The sequence below is a fragment of the Mauremys reevesii genome, linkage group 25 (genome assembly GCF_016161935.1).
Source record: "Mauremys reevesii isolate NIE-2019 linkage group 25, ASM1616193v1, whole genome shotgun sequence".
Taxonomy (NCBI): Eukaryota; Metazoa; Chordata; order Testudines; family Geoemydidae; genus Mauremys; species Mauremys reevesii.
This window is the reverse complement of record NC_052647.1, coordinates 4844080-4863274: the sequence shown is the minus strand read 5'-3', so window position 1 is coordinate 4863274 and position 19195 is coordinate 4844080. Positions and strand designations below refer to the sequence as shown.

Below are 19195 nucleotides of genomic sequence, written 5' to 3'. Positions count from 1 at the left end.
CGGGGTCCCAAGTTCCATCCCCGGTCCTCTGTAACAACAAACTCCCTCTCCCATCACCTCGTTAAACCAGTAACACCCAGGGAAACTGTGTCCCCTTGCCCTGCATGCAAACCATTGAAAAAACTAAGAAAACCCCCCACTTCGTCACAGTTACCAGAACAGAATACACACGCTACTCATACAGTGCCCATCACTCCCAATAAGGCAGATGAACTTTCCCTGCTGGCCAGTCAGGATCAGGATCAGGTCGTCCTGGGACTCCAGCTTGTGCACGGTGTCATTGGCAGGGTGTTGAGGTCTGGCAGGTCGGCCCCAGACAGCACGCGCGCGCGCGCGCGCGGCAGCGGCGGGGCGCCTGCTGCCTGCTGTTTGGAGGCGGCAGGCGCGGCGGACCCTGGACCAGGCGTGGCGTGCCTGCGGATGCGGGCTCGGCGGGACCAGGACGACCTCCACAGGCACGTCTGCAGGGGGTCCACTGGAGCAGCGGGACCGGCGACCGCCAGCACACCCCCCGCGGCGTGCCGCCCTCCTTGGGGCGGCGAAATTACTAGAGCTGCCCCTGGTGCTGATGCTGGGCTGTGTCCTGGAGTTGGTTCCCCAGAACTTCCTTTTCAACCCCAGTTTATACAGTGAAACTTGAGTCCTGCTTAGCTCTACCTTAACCAGTCATTTTACAGAAGTATTACAAACTAATTCTCTGACCAATGGGAACACAGTGTGAAACAATTCTTTACCCAGTCGTACCCCATGACCTTTGTTGATGTGCAGCTGGCAAAATTAGTTATGTAACAGAAACACTCAAAGACCCAGACAGATAAACAATAGAGAAGTGGTGACCGGCAAAGGAAAACAATAAAGAAGTAGAGATTTCACACCCGCACTGCTGCTAAGTGATTCCTTGGAGCATCCTAAGATCTGTTTCTTTGCCTGGTGAAGCTGGGCACTGTTAGGACAGGAGCCTTCTTACCAGCCCGGTATCACACTGTTCTGAGATCATTTAGGTGGAATGTGAGGATGTGACTTTCTGCTCCTTGGCTCCTGCTCTGCTAATCTGGCTGCAGAAAAAGGCCCCCGACCGTACAGCCTGGGGTGCTCAGCCCTGCCCCGCCTGGACCCTCTCTGCAGGGCTAGCTGGAAATTGACCCAGGGCTCGAGGGCAGGGGCAGTTGTCTCCGCTGGGCCGTGTGCGGGTGCTTAGTGCTCATGGTCTCACCACTGAGCCGGGTAGGGTCTCCCTAGCGGAATGGCTTTGTTGGGCTCAGCGCAGCTAGTTTGGAAGCTGCTCTTTGACTCTGCAGCCGCGAGGGAGGATGAAGCCAGCCTGGTCCATTTCACACTCTGCTTTTGAGACGTTTCACTTCCTGCTTCTGCTCCTTTGGGGTGTCCGGCCCGGTAGCAGGTTGGGTTTCCCCTTTGATCGTAGACGTCGCAGCTGAGAAATCCCTCTTGGGCCTGCCCGTCCCTGCCCCTAGGCCAGAGGTGTGGGGAGGGGTTGGATCTTCTAGGGCTCTAGCATTAAATACTCCAAGCAAATAGAGCTCGTGCCCTCTCATTAGTGAGTCTATTCCCCAGCCGCATCTGTGCAGCAACTCCCACTGCAGGTGTGTGCCTGGAACCTTTGGCACCACAGCGCAGCCCCTCTGGCCCTTGAGCTAAAGGAGTAAAAGCAGCAGCTGGCGGAGGTAGTAGGCTGTTATCTCCCAGACAGTGGGTGCACTGCATTGTGTGCTATGTGGAAGCCAGGCCAGTGCATCAGGTTCCCTGGAGATGTGTGGGGTTAGTGCCGTGAAAGGGATGGGACTAATAACGGATCAGGGGTGCGTGGAGCAGTTTCATCCTGGTGTCGCAGGCGCTGACGGGGGGCCTCCCTTGCACTCTGTTGCTGCTGCATTTCCTTCTAGGATAACTCCAATCTACATGGTGATGGAATACATCCCGGGCGGGCAGATGTTCTCCCACCGACGGTGGATCAGGAGGTTCGGGTGAGCGTTGCCACGGGAGCCGATGTTGGGGACAGTGTCCCTAATGGTTAGAGCTGGGTGATGGTTAGACTCCTGGGATGTATCCCTCGCTCAGGCAGGACAGTGGGATCTAGCACTTAGAGCAGAGGGACTGGGAGTCGGGACTCCTGCGTCCTATTCCTGCCTCTGCCATTCACTCCTTGTGGGAAGGGGGGAGAATCACTCTGTGCCACAGTTTCCACAGCTGTAAATTTGGGATGTAGTTCAGTAGAGAACTAGACCTTTTATGCACTAGCAGCATCTGCAGCGACGCTGGCTTTGATCCTCATGCTGCAGGGTGTGACCTGATCCCCAGCTGGGCTGGTCAGGAAGGGATTCCCCATGGGGAGGGCTGCTGAGGTCTTCTGCCAGCACTAGCCACACTCAGTGGCCAGGGATGCCAGGGCTAGATGGAGCCAGGCGGGATGGAGCTGGGGGTCCATGGGTGTGTGTGTTGGGGCTAGGGAGAGATGCTGGTCTGGAAGGGGCTTGCCCTGGGTTGCCAGGCTGGATGGATGGAGTCAGGGCTTTAGCAATGATGGGTGGGATGTGTGTGCTAGGGCTACTGGTCTGGCTAGGGCACATGGGGCCAGCAGGCCTAGAAGAGTTGGGGCATCTTGCCTGGGGTTGCCAGGGTAGATGGAGTCAGGAATCTATAAGGAAGGTGAAGGTGGGGCTGGCAGGGGGCAGAGGGTGCTGGGCTGGCTGAGAGGGGGCAGATCTGGCCCGGGATGCCCACGTTCTCCTCCCACCTCATTGCAGTGAACCTCACGCCCGGTTCTATGCTGCTCAGATCGTCCTGAGCTTTGAGTATCTGCACTCGCTGGATCTCATCTACCGAGACCTGAAGCCAGAGAATCTCCTCATAGACCAGCAGGGCTACATAGAGGTGAGGCTGTCCCCCCACACCTTCCTTTTCCCATCCCAGCGCTGGCTCCTGGCTCCTGGCTCCCTGCGGTGATCTCCTCCCTGCCCAAGTCTCTATCTGCTGCCATCCCCTTCCCAAAGCCAAGACACTCCCAGAAATACAACACGGCCAGAATACATCAATCATCTGATCCCCCCCTTCCCTTCCTGCTGTCACAGCTTCCAGGCTGATCCAGCTTCTCCTTTCTCTGTTTTGGCTCCAGGTGACAGATTTTGGTTTTGTCAAGCAGGTGAAAGGCCGAACCTGGACTCTGTGTGGGACTCCGGAATACCTGGCCCCCGAAATCATCCTCAGCAAGGTGAGCTAGGGAGGTCCTGTCCGCTGCCTGATCTGTAGCTGATCTCTGGCCACCAGGTGGTTCCCCCCACCACCCAAATGTTCGGTGCATGGCCCTGGCCTGCTTTCACCAGGCAGGGTTATAACAAGGCTGTGGACTGGTGGGCCCTGGGCGTCCTCATCTACGAGATGGCGGCTGGTTACTCCCCGTTCTTTGCGGACCAGCCCATTCAGATCTACGAGAAGATCGTTTCTGGCAAGGTATTTTGGCTGGGGGAGGGGACACTTGTGTGATTATTTTTTTGGCGGGGGGTTTCTCCAGATAAAGGGGGGTGCCAAGTCTCAGCGACTGATCAGAGTCACACGCTGTGCCCCTGATATGCTCATGCCCTCCCATGCTCCCCCAATCCCCAACATGTGGGCATCCTCCCTGTCATGTACCCCATTCCCCCTGTACCCCAACACATAGACCCTCCCTTGCCACGTACCCGTTCTCCAACACATGGACTCCATCCCCCACCCCACCACCATTGTGCTCCCTGTAACTCTCATAGGGACTCCTGGAACAGGTGCCTTTGGTTTTCGCATACACTGTTGTGGGTTGCAAAACCCTCCACAACCCTGCTACGTTGCAAGACTAAACATTCCTTAAACACATCAGTCATCTCCAGGCACTGGTAGAGCACTCATCGCCATAGTAACCAGCCAAGAGCCCATAATATTCCTCTGCCCACCCCAGTGCCTTCTTGCCAAAGGTCTCCAAGCACTCGTGTTGGACACGGTCAGCTTTAAACCTAGTGGGGAACTCAACAGGCCTGGGTTCTGTTCCCGGTTCTCCTACCAGCCTGCTGAGTGACCTTGGGCAAGTCACATCTCCCTGTGCCTCAGTTTCTCGTTATGTAAAATGAGGATCATGATGTGGCAGCCCTGCTTTGAGATCTGTGGAGGAAAAATGCTCAATAAGAGCTGGGAGGCAGCTGCTAATTAACCATTCAGCTCCTGTCAGTCCTCAGTAGCGCCCCCACTTCTCATTCACTCATTGTCCTGGAGTGTTTTTAAAGGGCTTGTTATTTATTATTAGGTGTATTACGATAGTGCCAGAAGCCACAGTCATGGATCAGGACCCTATTGTGCTAGGTGATGTACATATTAAGTGTATTATGGTAGTGCCTAGGCGCCCCAGGCATAGCCCAGGACCCCCTGTGCTAGGTGCTGTACATTATTAGGTGTATCGATTAATCTAGCCACGAGGGCAGGGCAGGTAAAAGCCAGACCTCTGTCTCTCCTCCCCACCCCAGGTCCGGTTCCCGTCTCACTTCAGCTCGGACCTGAAGGACCTGCTCCGGAACCTGCTGCAGGTGGACCTCACCAAACGCTTTGGCAACCTCAAGAACGGGGTCAATGACATCAAGAACCACAAGTGGTTTGCTACCACCGACTGGATCGCCATCTACCAGAGGAATGTAGGAGGGCGGCGGTGGGTGGCTACGGGCAGAGGAGAGCCTGGGTAACTTCCACATGCGTGCAGCCTCCGTCAGCAGGAACTGAACCTGGGATCATCAGTGCCCAGGCCTCTAGGAGCGCCTTGGTTACTGGGATTCTGTAGCAGGGTGTTGTGGCTGGGTCCAACCACCAGGGGGAGATAGGCTCACCCAGCATTGGTTTAAAGTAGGGAGTCCTCAGTCACCTGTTTGTAATATGGTGGTAAAAGCATGGTCCTGTCCCCACCCCTTGAGGATAACAGCCTACTACTGCTGTGGGAGAGGGCTATTCTGAAGGTCCTGATTAAAACCCTACTGATGATGCAAGTGGGGGCTCTTAGGGGGATCCAAGGGGCTCATGACCCCCTGCCCTTCCCTGATTGCAAAGTGAGAGGAGGGGATTCTGGCTGAATAAAAGGGGGCTTGAGGAGGTGCTGATTCTGCATCCCTCACCTGGTTGCTTAGGGGCCCGATCCTGTATCCCTTAAGAGTGCTGGGGGCCCTGATTCTGGATTCCTAATCAGGGCCATGGGCTCCCCCTTCCATGATTGCAAAGTGTTAGAGTTCTGGCTGGATAGTGGGGGGAGAGGGGCTGATCCTTGCCTGGTTATAAAGTTGGGGCCTGATAGTGCACCCCTGGCAGACCGAGGAGTGTGTGTGGGGTGGGGGGTTACAAATGTTGACCCCTCCCTTCGTCCCCAACCTCCCCCTCCCCTCCCAGGTGGAAGCTCCATTTATCCATCCCTCCATCCACAGCCCTCGTTCATCCCTCCCCCCGCACCCCACTGACCCCATCCATCCCCACCTCCCCCCACACCCCTCGGTCCATCCCCCTTCCAGCCACCGGCAGCTCCCCGCTCTGTTTGACGCCGCAAGCGCTGGCAGGGAGGAGGAGGAGGAAGGCGGTGCGTTTTGGGAAGAGGCGGGGCCAGGGCGGGGATTTGGGGAGGAAACCAATGGGGCAGGGAGGGGGCGGAGTCGGGGCCGGGGGATGCGCGGGGGCCGGAGGTCGAGGACCAGCTGCCGCCGCCGCCGCGGGGGACGGGAGGCGATACCGGTCTCGGCGGCTCCAGTCGAGCCTCCTGCGGCAGCGCGGCCACGGCCAAGGAGGGCGGCGAGCTGGAGAGCGGTGAGTGCCGGGGGGAGCGCGGGACCCGGGGGGAGCAGGGCATGGGAGGCCTGGCGGGGGCATCGGGCCCTGGGCGGGAGGGAGGGAGCGGAGGGCCCGGGGGGGTGGGGAACGGTGAGTGCGAGGGATGGGTGGGGGGGTGCATACGGGCCCCGCCCCGTGTTAGGCGGTACCGGGCCTGGGGGAGCAGGGTACCCAGGCCAGGGGGAGCAGGGTGCCCAGGCCGGGGGGAGCGGGGCTTAGCCGTTCTGGAGAAAGGGCTGGTGAATCCGGGCAGGGTGAGTGCGGAGCGGACAGGCTGTTGTGGGGACCCTCCCTGCCACCCCCCCTCTTCACCCTGCCTGGGACATCCAGCAGCTCTGTGCTGGCCTGGCTGCATTTCCCCCCCGCCCCGTGAGCCCATAGCCCTGGGGTCGGCACCCTTTGAGAAGTGCTGTGCTGAGGCTTCATTCATTCACTCTGATTTAAGGTTTTGTGTGCTGGTTATACATGGTAACGTTCTTAGAAGGTCTCTTTCTCTAAGTCTATAATATAGAACTAAACTACTGTTGTATGCAAAGTAAATAAGGTTTTTAAAATGTTTAAGAAGCTTCATTTAAAATTAAATTAAAATACAGAGCACCCCCCCCCCCCCGGACCAGTGGCCAGGACCTGGGCAGTGTGAGTGCCACTGAAAATCAGCTCGTGTGTTGCCTTCGGCATGTGCCGTAGGTTGCCTACCCCTGCCCTAGAGCCTCGTTCCTACCTGCGCACCCCTGCCCTGTCCCTCCATGTCCCACGCTGCTGCACTTTGCTGCTGCCTGCGCCCCCACCCACCGCACCTCATTGTGTGTCTGGAGGGGTCTGTCTAGGACAGTGGTTCTCAAACTCGGGCTGTTCAGGGAAACCCCCCAGTGGGTGGGGCTGGTTTGTTTACCTACCTTGTCCACGCTGATCGCAGCTCCCAGTGGCCACGGTTCCCCGCTGCAGGCCAATGGGGGCTGTGGGAAGCGGCGGCCAGTACGTGCCCCTCAGCCCGTGCCACTTCCAGCAGCTGCCATTGGCCTGGAGTGGCGAACCGCGGCCACTGGGAGCTGCGAGCCAAACCTGCGGATGCGGCAGATAAACAAACCAGCCCGGCCCACCAAGGGCTTTCCCTGTATAAGCAGCGGCCTGAGTTTGAGAATCACTGGTCTAGGACATCCCTCTCCATTCACATCTGAGGTGTCTCTTTTTGGCCCCATGCCTCCCCCCCAGGGAGGGGGCAGGATGGGGCTGTGGGGACCCTAGGGCAGTGGTTCTCAACCTGTGGTCTGCAGACCCCTGGGGCTCCTCAGACTGTCTACAATTTCCAAAGGGACCTGCACCACCATTCAAAAATGTTTAGGGGTCTGCAAATGAAAAAAGGTTGAGGACCATTGCCCTGGGGTATTGCACCCTGATCTCTCCAACCAGGTGTTGGACGCATTTGCAGGGGTGGTTTTGTTGGGGTCCCCTCATCTTCCCACTCCTACACATCCCCTCTTAATTGCTATTTCCGCTCACCCCCTCTCTAGCCGTAAGCTGAGAACTGTTAGCTGATCTCTTCTCCCTTTGCATTGCCTGGATGCAAGTCCCACTGGTAGCGCTGTCTGGCTGGTTCAGGGAACACCAGCCCTAGGGGTCGTGGATCTCGGCTCCTCAAAATTTGCTAGTAAATGAATGTTCTTCTTCAAGTGATTGCTCACATCAATTCCAGTTAGGTGTGTGCGCGCGCCACGTGCATGGATGTTGGAAACTTTTTTCTTAGCAGCTACCTGTCGGGCCGGCTGGGGAGCCCCCTGAAGTGGCACTGAAATGGCAATCTATATAAGCCCCTGCCGGCTCGACCCCCATTCAGTTCCTTCTTGCAGGCTACTCCGATAGAGGGGAAGGTGGGGGGGAATGGAATAGATGTGAGCAACACATCTCGAAGAACAACAGTTACAGAAAGTTAAGTAACTGGAGTCTTTAAATGACCCCTGGGCTGCCTTGTTAACCTGCCCTGTGAGCACAGGTGTTCCTGGATTCCTCCTCGTGACAGCCAAGAAAGAAAAGGTGAAGTTGAGAAGCAGAAGGGCTGGGACGAGGCCTGGACAGGTTGGAGTTTCCCCCCCTAAGGCAGAGCACACTGGGATTACTGTGCGGCGAACGGTGACCGGGGCGCGAGCAGGATGCTCCCCTCAGCACTCCTGGGCGATGGCCGGTGCCAGGGCTGCTGGGCCACAGGGCCTGGTGGTGCTCAAGAAAACTAAGTTAAGCATTGGTGATACAGGGCCGGCTCCCCGGCTGCTGCAAATCACCCTCGGTCCACTGGAGTCAATGGGGCCAGATCCTCGGCTGGTGTAATGCAGTTTTCTAGTCAGTACAGCCATGCTGATTCACGCTAGCCGCGCCTCTGCGCCATTGATTCGGTGAAAGCATCTCTGAGCTTTTTACGTTTTATATCCGTTTTCTGTGAGGAACTTGGGCTCCGATCCTGCAAGGACACAGGGGCGTAACTCTACTCTCATGAGTAAAGCTCCGCATGTGGCATAAGGGTTTGCAGAGTCAGGGCTGCGGGCAGTGCCATGCTGGATTGCCCAGTACACCACTGTGCACGTGCCAGTCGCCTATCTCCCAGCTGGCTCAGAGGCAGGTGCAGTAACCCCCTAGTGACTTCCTGAGTCTAGCCCCTGCCAGGCTGGGATGAGGGGGTGGATCAGGGCAGTGTCCAGATGCCCCAAGGGGTTGTGGGTGAAGGGATAAGAACCCAGTTAGAGCAGCCGGTGGGGGCAGTTGCAGTTGTGTATAAATAGACCCCTGGAGCGTCGCTGTGTGAATATTGTCTCGCTTTATTTGCACTGCACCACGTGATTGGCTCTGTCCCTGTCCTCCCCAACCCCCTCCCTGGGTGCGTGTCCTCGCGTCGAGAGCCCAGAACCCATGGAAGGGCTGGTGGCAGGCGCTGCTTTCCAGAACCAGCTGCCCCACTTACCAGGGCGGTGAAGGGACACTTTGGGGATTTGCCCTCACCTCGTTGCTGCCTCCATCCCCAGGCAGGTGGGATTGGCGGCGCTGGCAGATCCACCTCTAGCGGCAAACAGGAACCCAGGAGTCCGGGGCAAGGCTGACCTTGGGGGCGACACTGCTGTATCCAGGGGCAATAGGTGGTAATGGGCACAGACCCCCTGCGCCACGGGAGCTTGAAGGCAGCTGTCACCGGAGGATCCGGGCAGCGTGATGGGGCCCTCCAGCCTGGCATAAACCCAGCCCCTCCGATGCAGCCGAGGGAGAGGTGGCGCCACAGACACGCCCTGGAGCTGCACTGGGCCCTGTGCTGGCTCGGGTCTCGGCTTGCTGGAGAAGCTGGGGTCGAAGCAGAGGTCGTGTTTCCTCCTGCTGCCTGGGACAAAGTCCCCCCCCGAGGCGCCAGGCCAGACCTCCCTCTCTGCCTGCCGTGACCTCCTAAGCACAGCATGGATGGTAAGGGGGCGGCTTTTGGGAGGGGATCCCAGGCAGAGCATGTGGTCATCTCCCCTCCCTTAGTATCCCTGATGGTTAAAGTGCCAGCGTCCGTCCCTTCCTTCCTCTCTGCAAAGGGGAGCTGATCGCTCCCGGGGGGCACATGGTGATCCTGACCGACCCGCTCCCCCCCCCCCCCCATGCAGCTCTGCTGTGCCCCCTTCCTTCCAACCCAGTGTCTCCTTGCTAGTCTGGGCCCAGGGCCTCTCCCCAGCAGAGACCAGTGGCTTGTGCTGGGCTTCACACTGGCTCTGCGACCTGAGCCACAATTCAACCCATGTCTCTTAGAGGCAGGAGGTGAATTCTCCTGTCACCCAGCTTTTCCCTGCCCTCCTGGGTTGTGGCTCAGGGGAAATCGCAAGGCACAAGCCAGTTCTGGTCAGTGGTCGGCTCCTTTGAGATCTGCTTAACCCATCTGAGAGTTTTACCCTCCGAGACCCGAACCCTCACCTCTACCTGCATCTGGTTACATTACGGTAGCTCTTAGGCCCTGACTGAGTTCAAGGCCCCATTGTGCAGGGCGCTGTACATACTCCTAGTCAGAGACAGTCCTTACCCTGAAGAGCAGAGTCTAAATAGACCTGAGTGGGGAGGGGAAACTGAGGCCTGGAGTGAGGCAGTGACTTGCCCAAGGTTAGAACCCTAGCTGCTAGGCCGCGCTGCCTATCTATGCCAGTTTCTTCTAGCAGCCTGTGGTCTCTTTGGGGCAGGGAGCGTGGCTTCTGTCTGTACAGCGCCTAGCTCAATGGGGCGGGGCCTGGTGGGGACCTGTCGATGCCATCGAATCATAGGCTTGACATCATTGTAATCAGTCCCCATGGGAGGTGAAAACCTGGCAGCTCGCTGCGCCCAGCGGCCATCCAGCAGGAGGATGTCAGGGTTCAGGGCTCCATATCCCTGGCTCCCACAGCCACCTGGCCTGTCCACCCCGGTCACTGCAGTGAAGGTCTCAGTACTCAGCTCTCTTCCCCAGCCCGTGCGAGAGGCAGGACGGTCGTGCACTGGCCCCTGCAGTCGTTAGCAGGGTGCTGGGTGTAACGTGGGCCGCGGGCGCCAGACTGGGTTGTATTAGTTCTTCATTAGATCCTTCGCATCAGGAGCGGCCCTGGATCACTTACGCTCCAGCCCCAACACGTGCCCCCTTGGGCCTCTTTCCCCACTGAGCTCATTAAAGGAAATAAAACAGTTTGTTTTGGAAACCTGCTTGGTGCTCACCAGAGAGAGACGGGGGTCCCCAGTGGCAGGGAAGCGCTGGGTTTAACCCTTCAGCCACCAGCACTGGAGGGATGGGGCGGGGGAGGGGGAGAAGGTGGCTTCTCCTCCCTTCCACCCAGGGAAGATGGAGTTTACACTGCAGGAGATCGGGGTCTGGAGCAGCTGGAGGCATGAGATGGGCGGGACGCAGCTGGAATCGGAATAAGACCCGGGGCTGCACTAGAGACGGTTCTTTCACATGGTGCTTGCAGCTTGCCCCGCCCCTCCCCCCATCCTGGTCAGGTGTCATCCCAGTGGAAACCCTCCCATGGCCAGAAATGGCGTCCAATGCAGAAAGCTAGTGGGGCTGAGGCAGGTTGCTAACGTGCATCTGAGGCCCGTTCCCCCAGGTCACTAAAGGGCTTAAAATCTAAGTTGACGATGGCAGGTGATGATGCTGGGCTAAGAGGGAGGAAGGAGGTGAGTGGAACAAGCTCATGGAGGAGCTGTGAGCACGTTTGTTCCTATCGGACAATCGTCGCTGGGGTGTGGGGCACGTAAGGATGGAATCTATGTGGGTGTTAACCCCGGTGCCATTCTCCCTCCCTGAGTTTTCGCCTGTAGCTTCAGGATCTCTCTTTGCTGTCGTACAGTGTCCTTAAACAGCTGCCCTGTTTCACCCCAGGAGTGGCTGCATTTTAGTGGTGGATGAAATGATCCTTTTAGTGACCATTTTTAAAGCACTTAGTATTGGCTGCTGTGGAAGCTTTTGCTGTCAGTTACACTCCAAATGGCAGGAGGAATGAGCCTGCCTTTAAATTCTGGCTGCGTTCCAAGGTGACCAGTCCCTGTAAACCTCTAATCTGCTCTTCACCATTAATGCCCTTTGTGCCTCTGGGGCGTGGTGAAATTAGATTAGTCGATTTCACTTTGTTTCTGATTTCTCCTGTGTTTATTTGCAAGGCTGGGGTCCCAAGGCTGGTTTTAGGAGCAGGGGCTTTAAAGATTTGTCAGACTAGCCCCCCTCCCCCAAATAGGGGGAAAATGGTGTTACGTTTTGTAACCCCGGCCTTTGTGCAACACAGTTGTTTTTCTTACGGACCTGGCCCTGATCCTGCAATGGGATTTTGGAAACAAGGCTGTTCTGTTCTCTCTAGGTTCTTATTCTGCTCGTACCACCCCAGTATCTGAAGGCCTTCCAGTCGTGCATTAAGCGATGTGACTGCACATCTGTCACGTGGCTTGTTCTCTCATCTTCTCCCTGGAAGAACTGGAGTGTCTTGTTGTTTTAGAGGTTCTGCCTACCAGAAAGGCGTCTGGATTTGGGATGGTCCCTGGTTAATGTGGCAGGTAGTTCCACAGTCTATAACCAGACCCTGAGGAAACTGTCTCCTGCACAGATGAACTTCACCATGGTGGTAGGTGCCATTGTACCAAGAAAGTAGAGTTGTCAGCCATTATCTTTCTGCCAAAGTCGTACGCTTGTTTAGATCCCTCTTGGTGCAGGCCATGGAGTGCCTTGAAGATGGGGACCGAGAACTTGAACTTGGTTTGAAAGGTAGAGGCTTTAAGGTGACGCATGAAACTGCTATCCAGAAGCTGGCGTGCATTAGGTTCTGTAATCACAAAAGTTGGGCCTAAAACTTGTCATGTCTCTTTAAGAGCAGTCTGCCCTCTGATTAGGAGACTCAGCTCTCTTCCAGATCACTCTGATCTCTCCTAGTACAGGTCCCTAGAGCGCTGGTGCTAGGCTCTGCTGGGCTTTGAATCAGGCGCCGATTTCCCTTCCACAGAGAATGGCTTTGTTAACCAGATCTGTGATCCTAAGTGGTCCGACCGTCTCATGCATTTTCCTTTCTGTTTACCGGGGTTGATCCCTGTCCCAGGTATTCGAATAATACCTCGTGCTGCTGCATCGGATACAAGAGAACTGGATGCATTGTGATAAGCAAGAGCACAGTGTAGCGGTCAGAGTAAGGGATGGGAGTTGGGATTCCTGGCTCTGGGATGGAGAGTGGGATCTAGTGGTTAGAGCAGGGGCCTGAGAATCAGAACTCCTGGGTTCTATTCCCAGCTCTGAGAGAGGAGTGGGGTCTAGTGGTTAGAGGGGGCAGAGGCTGAGAGTCAGGACTCTTGGTGCTCTTCTCAATTCTTCCACTTCCTGTGCAACAGTGGGCAAGGTCATGGCTCCCTGCCCATAAAAAAGGGAATAGTACCTGCCTCCAGGAAGGATTAAGGAGGTTAAGGTTTCGCTCCGTTCTTCTTCGAGTGATTGCTCATATCAGTCCCAGTTAGGTGTGTGCGTGCGCCGCGTGCACAGAAGTCTGAAACTTTTTCCCTAGCAGCTACCCGTCGGGCCGGCTGGGGAGCCCCCTGGAGTGGTGCCGATATGGCGTTCTATATAAGACCCTGCTGGCCCGACCCCTGTTCTGTTCCTTCTTACCACTCGTGATGGTTGTTGGAACAGTGGTCTCTTGGTTCCCCAAGTGCTCCACTAATCCCTAGCTTATCTCAATCTAATAGTTAGTGTTACTTGTTTTCTCTGTAGTGTGAAGCATAGTTCAGTCCTTGAGGGCAGTTTAGCACTCATCAGCTGCCTTGCGGGGCCCTGGGGCATGCCCTCCCAGGGCTTCAAGCCTTGCAAATCTTGCATTAAGCCCATGCCCCACGGCTCCTGCCTTAGGTGTCTGGGGGAGGGCCATCAGGCTGACAAGTGTAAAATCTGTAAGGCTTTCCAGCCACGGACAAGAAAAGAGAGGGAAATTCAACTCAAGCAACTTCTCATGGAGTCTGCATTGTGGCCCTCTCAAGACGCGGGCCCGAGCACCTTGGTGTGCAGTGCTCCCCCAGCGGTGCCGATTCCGGCACCACAGAAGATCCCGCGCCCACCTCGGGACCGACTATCACCCGGGCCCCAGAAACGCCCGCCTCGGCACTGTTCCCATTCCCCGGTTGCTGGAAAGAAGCAAGCCCTGGGAGGACCCATCGTTAGGGTCGAAGCGGTTGTTCTGGTCCCGACCGCGCAACGTGCCAGCCCAGCACAGGGTACCATTCAAGTGGAATAGAGTACATTGCCTTCCACTCCGGATACCTTTGAGACCGCCAGAGGGCTCATCGAAATGACAGCTCTGGTACCCCCGGCCCCAGCACTGACCCCGGGCCGAGTTCCAGTACCATCCAAGGGCAAGCCAGCGACGTTCGGACTGTCAGCCCCTAGATCAGCATCTCCATGCCTCTTGGAGTCCCGGCACCGCCCCAGGTACCAGTCTGACTCACAGCACCGGTTAGACTCATGGCACGGTTCTCTCAGCCCCAACCCTCAGAGCTGTTCCCACTCAAGGTCACGGTCGACTGCTGAAACGTGGTCCCGCTCGAGGTCTGGGTCTCACTCAATGACCTCGCGGCACCGTTCGGACAGTCTCCGCACGGAACACCGATCCCTGAGTCAACTGTCGCCATGGCACCGGTCCACGGCCCGTTACCACTCCCCATCGTGGCACCGGTCACCCGAGCAGCACCGCTCTCAATGGTGCCGTGAGACTGATCACCAATCACCGCATGACCCTCGGCTACCAAGGGGCTCGGTGCCCTCTTTACCTCACTCATGCACCGCCCGTCCTTGGCCATTGCGGTCCCAATCCCCATCCAGCAGGTCGGGGAGAGCTTCAGGAGCTTTGGACATTCCCTGGTTGGGCCTGGGAAGCCTCGGACAAGACCCCCCCCCAGTGCCCAATTGGCAGCCTCAGTGTCAATTCTGGACCCCTTGGGCATATCATCAGGCCCAAGGTGCGCCCCCCCCCCCCGGCCATTGTCGCACTCTGACACCCGTCCTCCTGAGGCAACCCTCAGCCGCCCTCCCCCAGACCCGGACCAACCCGCAGAGTCAGCACCCTGTGGTAGGGGCTACCCCGGGGGCCCAAGAGGAGATACCTGCAGCTGACCAAAAGGCTGTTTCCGCCCCGGCTCTCCCAGTGGAGTCATCTTTGTCCTCCCCTGATGAGGCCATGGCTGGCATGTCCACGTCTGGTCCACCACCAATGGACTTTAGGGTCCTCCAAGGACTGCTTCGACGCGTGGACCTTAATATGAACCTTCAAGTTGTGGAGGAGGAGGACCCTATGGTGGACGTTTTAGGCCTCGAAGGACCTTCCAGGGTGGCCCTCCCCATGAACGAGACTATTCAAAGTAATGCCAAGTCTCTCTGGCAAATCCCTGCCTCTATTCCCCCCCACAGCCAAGGGGGTAGAAAGGAAATACTTTGTTCCCACCAGGGGCTGCTAGTATTTTTTCACTCACCCCACCCCATGCTCGCTTGTGGTGGATGTGGGAAACGCCAGAGAGAGACAAGGCCAGCAAGGGCCTGTGCCCAAATCAAAGGACACTAAATGCCTGGATCTTTTTGGGAGAAAGATTTATTCTACTGGGGGGTCTCTCGCTTAGGATCGCTAACCAGTTGGTGATCCTCAGTAGATACAACTTTAACTCTTGGTCTTCGGTCCTTAAATTGCAAGATCTTCTCCCTCAGCAATGGCCCCGAGTTCTGTACGGGCCTCCGCTGGAAGGTAAATTGGTGGCCCGGACCTCCCTCCAGGGTTCCCTCGATGCTGCGGACGTGGCTGTGCGCACTCTGGCTTCTGGCATTGCCATGCGACGGAATGCCTGGCTACAATCCTCGGGTCTCCCGCCGGCGGTCCAAAGCACCAGTAAAGATCTCCCCGTTGATGGTCAGGGCTTTTTGCAGAGCAAACCGATTCCTGCTTGCATACCTTAAAGGACACGAGAAACGCTATCAAGTCTTTAGATATGCATATCCCGGCTAACCAACGAAAGCCATTTAAACCCCAGACTAGGCAGGACTTTTCTCGCTGGAGAAACAGATACTCCCGATGTAGACTGTCTCGCCCCCACCCCTCCGGACAGGGTCAAGGACAGTCTAAGCCTCCCCTGGGCCCTAAGCACCTGTTTTGAAGGTGCGCCTGAGGATGGACTACCAGCTCTCACCCCGGACAGTTACCTGTTTCTGAACCGTCTACCCTGAGATAGGTAGGTCTGTCTGCTGAGCAAAGGAAATCTCAGAGGTATCAGTGTCACTCCTGCTTATAGCTGGTTTCACTTTAGAGTTCTCTGAGCTGCAAGAGGGGTGGGGGACCTTTTGTCTGTTTCAAGTGGGATTTAGTTTAAAAATAATTGGACTATTTCAAGATTTGTTTTTAGAAGGCATTGGGGGCCTTAACCAAACTTACATTTTTGGAGGCCAAATTTGAATTGGCTGCTCATTGAATGGTCTTTTAATTACAGTAACCCCCAGAGATATTGGTTGCAACCGAGGACTCCCGGTGCCTGGGTTCTGTACAGACCTGAAATGAGCCAGTGTCTGCCCCAAAGAGCTTACAATGGAACTCCCAGAGCTTGCAATTGATTATACAGGGGGGATCCTCTAGAAATCAATGGGGCTTAGTGCCGGGGTCTGTCCATACCTCAACTGTGGGATTGGAGCCTTAGTTAACCCTTCGTCCTGCCACAGTGCTGTGAACCTGCAGGATGGTGTCTTACCCCTGCTGGCGACGGAGTGAAACTGACCAGTGCAGAGGCACTGTGTACGTTCCCACCTGCCCTCACTGCCACAGTGTTTGGGCACTTTTCAGTCCATGCCATAAGCAAGGTGACTCCCATCTGCCCCCTGCGGTTCAGAGTCTCACCGGGGGCGGGGGGGGGGAGCTGTGTCTGGAGAGGAGGTGTTGGTTTTGGTAGGGTCTGTTTTTATATGCCTGTGCTGTGCTGTGTTTATAGTGGAGAAGGCTGGTCAGAGGAGGGCACATAGCACTGGGAGCAGGAGATGGGGAAGTTCAAGATGATCCTTAGATCCTGTGGCAGGCAGTTCCACTGTCTTAGACAGGCTCCCAAAGAATTTCTGTCGTCTCTCTCACAGACGAGCTTCACCTGGGTGGTAGACAGTGCCATTGGACTGGAGGAGTGGGGCTGTCAGCCACAATCCCCATCCCAGAGCTTTCGGCTCTAGGGGTCCTGGGCCCAGGGCCTTGAAGAAAAAGAACGAGACTCTAAGATGAGACAGGCCCAAAAAGGGAACAAATTATTGGTGTCGAGGCTGGTGGTGCAGAGAAGATTCCTCCATCGCTGTCTGGGGCTGCCCCCAGTTCATGTAATTGATTAGCAGAGCCTCACAAGTCTTCCTTGACCTCCAGAAGAAGGCAGAATGGCTGATCTCCCCTCCCAAGGCATTGAGCTGGTGTGGATGCTGCCAGGGAAGAACAGTGGGGGAGGGGTGTCGCAGGTCAGGGCAACTGCACCTGTATTTGCCCCTCATGGTCCAGCCAGGGAAGCCACTTAGGCTTCTGGCTCCCAGTCATCACCTCTCTGAGGCGGAGACCTGCGTCTCTCTCCTCCCTGCCCGGGGGATTTCCAGGCTGCACAGCTCCCCGCCTGCACTGTGAGTTCCCCAGCAAGTCAGACCCCCTCAGCCGGCCTGCTTTGCCCTCCTTCCTCAGAGGCTACAAACAGCCCAGTCTCCCGCGGGTAGAAGGTACCACACAGCTGTTAGCAAGCACATGGAGTCTTAAGGTAAAAGCATTGCAGGGAAACCCTCTTAAAACCCAGCAAAGAACCAACGCGCCTGCTAATAAGCTTTCCAGAGATCATCCCGTTTCCAGCCAGGTAACTCACAGGCAGTGGGTTTCTCCTCAGGGAGCAGCTTCCAGCGGCTGAGGTTTTGCATAACCAGAGGCGTTACATTTGCACACCCCTTCCCCTAGAGATTTTCTGGGATAGGTACTTAACTTTTTAAAAGGCCCCATAGTTCCAGATGGACCCTCAAAGCCCATAACCCTTCCCTGTAGACGTCGCATACAGTCCCGCAAAAAACATAACCGCCTGCCTTTGTAATGCAACGAACTCCTAAGCTACTTAAACTTAGTTCTGTAAGGTCTGGCCAGGACAGTGCAGGAAATTGTCTTATCTGTCCTGTGTCCATGCAAGGATCCCCCTTCACCCCACCCGGGGCTGGGATCGATGGCAGGAGACAGGGCTGGTGAGCCAAGCCTGTTTCTATAAATAATCCAGAGAGAGTAGGAGACAAAGTGAAAGTTGGTCAGACAGACTGAGCCCCGGCTCCTGTGTGCAGCTGGGGGAAGCAGATGTGAATTCAGCCCCACTCTGTGGGGCTCCACAGGAGATGGGGTGTGGGGACGAGAGGGTGAAGGGGGTATCGGCAGGAGTAGTTAGCCAGCCAATAGCTGGTCCCTGGAACCCTTTCAGGGCTGCCCTGCCCTATCCTGTGGGATCAGGGGAATCCCCGTAATCTTGGTCTCCTTCCCTCCGGCAGTGAATCAGTCACGTCTGTAGGATGTTGTCCTGCTTCGCTGGTGCATTTCAGGCCCTCGCCTGGCCTATTTCTCAGCCCTTTCTTTAGGACAGAGACAGGACTGGAGCACGGTGGTGCTGGGTTTCCACAGAAGTGTTGCTATTTAGTGATTCAAGTGAGGGGCTGGGAGCTAGGGCTCATGGGGTTCTCTCCCCAGCTCTGGGAGGGAGTGGGTTGTAGTGGTGAGAGTGGGACGGCAGGGAGTTGACTCCTAGGTTGTGTATCCGTCACCCCAAGAACCGCAGCACCCAGATCTAGATCTAGGCTTTTAGCTTGTCCCCTCCCTGGCATCTGAGCACCAGTGATCCCCGGGGGTGGCAATTAACTTTATGCACCTCCGGTGTGGGGGAGACTTGCCTGTGATGGTGGGGAGGGGTGAGCTCTGGGTTCAAAGCCACCCCCTGCTGCTGCTCTGTGCTTGGCCTCGCTGCTGCAGCCATTCAAATCCCGTGGGCATCTCTCGCACTATTAAGAGCTGCAGGACTTGTCCCTGTCGGGAGCAGCGAGAAGCAGCAAAGATACAAGGGGCTCTCGGTACCAAATATCCCTCCAGATGCTGCAGATTCCTCCAATCCCCCTCCCCCCTCCCATGGTCCTGGGATCTGGCAGCAAGGAGCGGGAGCCCGGCTGGCGAAGGAAGGATCACCTGGTTGGGTGCCAGAGAGCAGGACACTTGCTGTTCCCAGGCTGCTGCTGTGGAGGCTGCGGCTGGTTGTTTTAACCCCTTTGTGGGCAAAGCCCAACTGGGGTTTGCGACTTTCACGGCTGCTTTCTGCCGCTGTGTGAGTGTGAGCAGAGCACCCCCTTGTGGGCTGTTGGTGGCATTGGCGTGTGCTGCCTGCATGGTTGAGAGAAGGCTACACCCAGGCGTCTGCCCTTTGAGCTAAGGGGGAATCTCCTCCCCCTTCACCCATTTTGCTGGTATCCTCCCATTAGGGTAGCGTGATCCACGCCTCTTAACATCATGTGACTGGAGGGTTGTATGAGTGTCTCCTTGAGGGGCGTGGAACAGGGACCCCCAAGTGGCATATTCAGCAGGGATGTAGAGGCACAAGTGCCCCCCCTTTGGTAGGCGCTGGGGCTGCATTAGCCTTCCCTGATGGGGCTGTTCGGTGAGTCCAGGGGCAGGCCTGGAGGTTGGGGTGTTGCGGGAGCGTCCCCGTGTGGCCCTCTCTCAAGCCAATCCCCAGCTGAGCTGCCCTTTGTGGCCAATCAAGGCCTCTGCAGCCCCAGGCTGATTACTCTGCAATCACCCCCTGGATCTCTTTCCCCATCACTGAGCCCCCTCCGCTGAGGGTCTGGGGTTAC

General features: G+C 56.7%; 1 protein-coding gene across 1 annotated transcript; it reads left to right on the top strand.

The window, feature by feature from the left end:
• The first annotated feature begins 1907 nt into the window (after nucleotides 1-1907).
• LOC120391216 (cAMP-dependent protein kinase catalytic subunit alpha-like) lies at nucleotides 1908-10735 on the top strand. Its single transcript, XM_039514688.1, has 7 exons — nucleotides 1908-1982; nucleotides 2763-2889; nucleotides 3131-3226; nucleotides 3343-3465; nucleotides 4503-4667; nucleotides 5407-5446; nucleotides 10650-10735. Exons 1-7 carry the CDS (start codon nucleotides 1918-1920, stop codon nucleotides 10733-10735), a joined length of 702 nt encoding a protein of 233 aa, XP_039370622.1. The 5' UTR covers nucleotides 1908-1917.
• Nucleotides 10736-19195: the final 8460 nt, after the last annotated feature.

Excerpts from the sequence above, each read along its gene's own strand:
- LOC120391216 (XM_039514688.1), top strand. The coding sequence starts at position 1,918 with ATGGTGATGGAATACATCCCGGGCGGGCAGATGTTCTCCCACCGACGG. Across the intron at positions 3,466-4,502 it reads AGAAGATCGTTTCTGGCAAG|GTCCGGTTCCCGTCTCACTT; the intron begins GTATTTTGGCTG and ends TCCCCACCCCAG. Across the intron at positions 5,447-10,649 it reads TCCCTCCATCCACAGCCCTC|GGAAGATGGAGTTTACACTG; the intron begins GTTCATCCCTCC and ends CCTTCCACCCAG.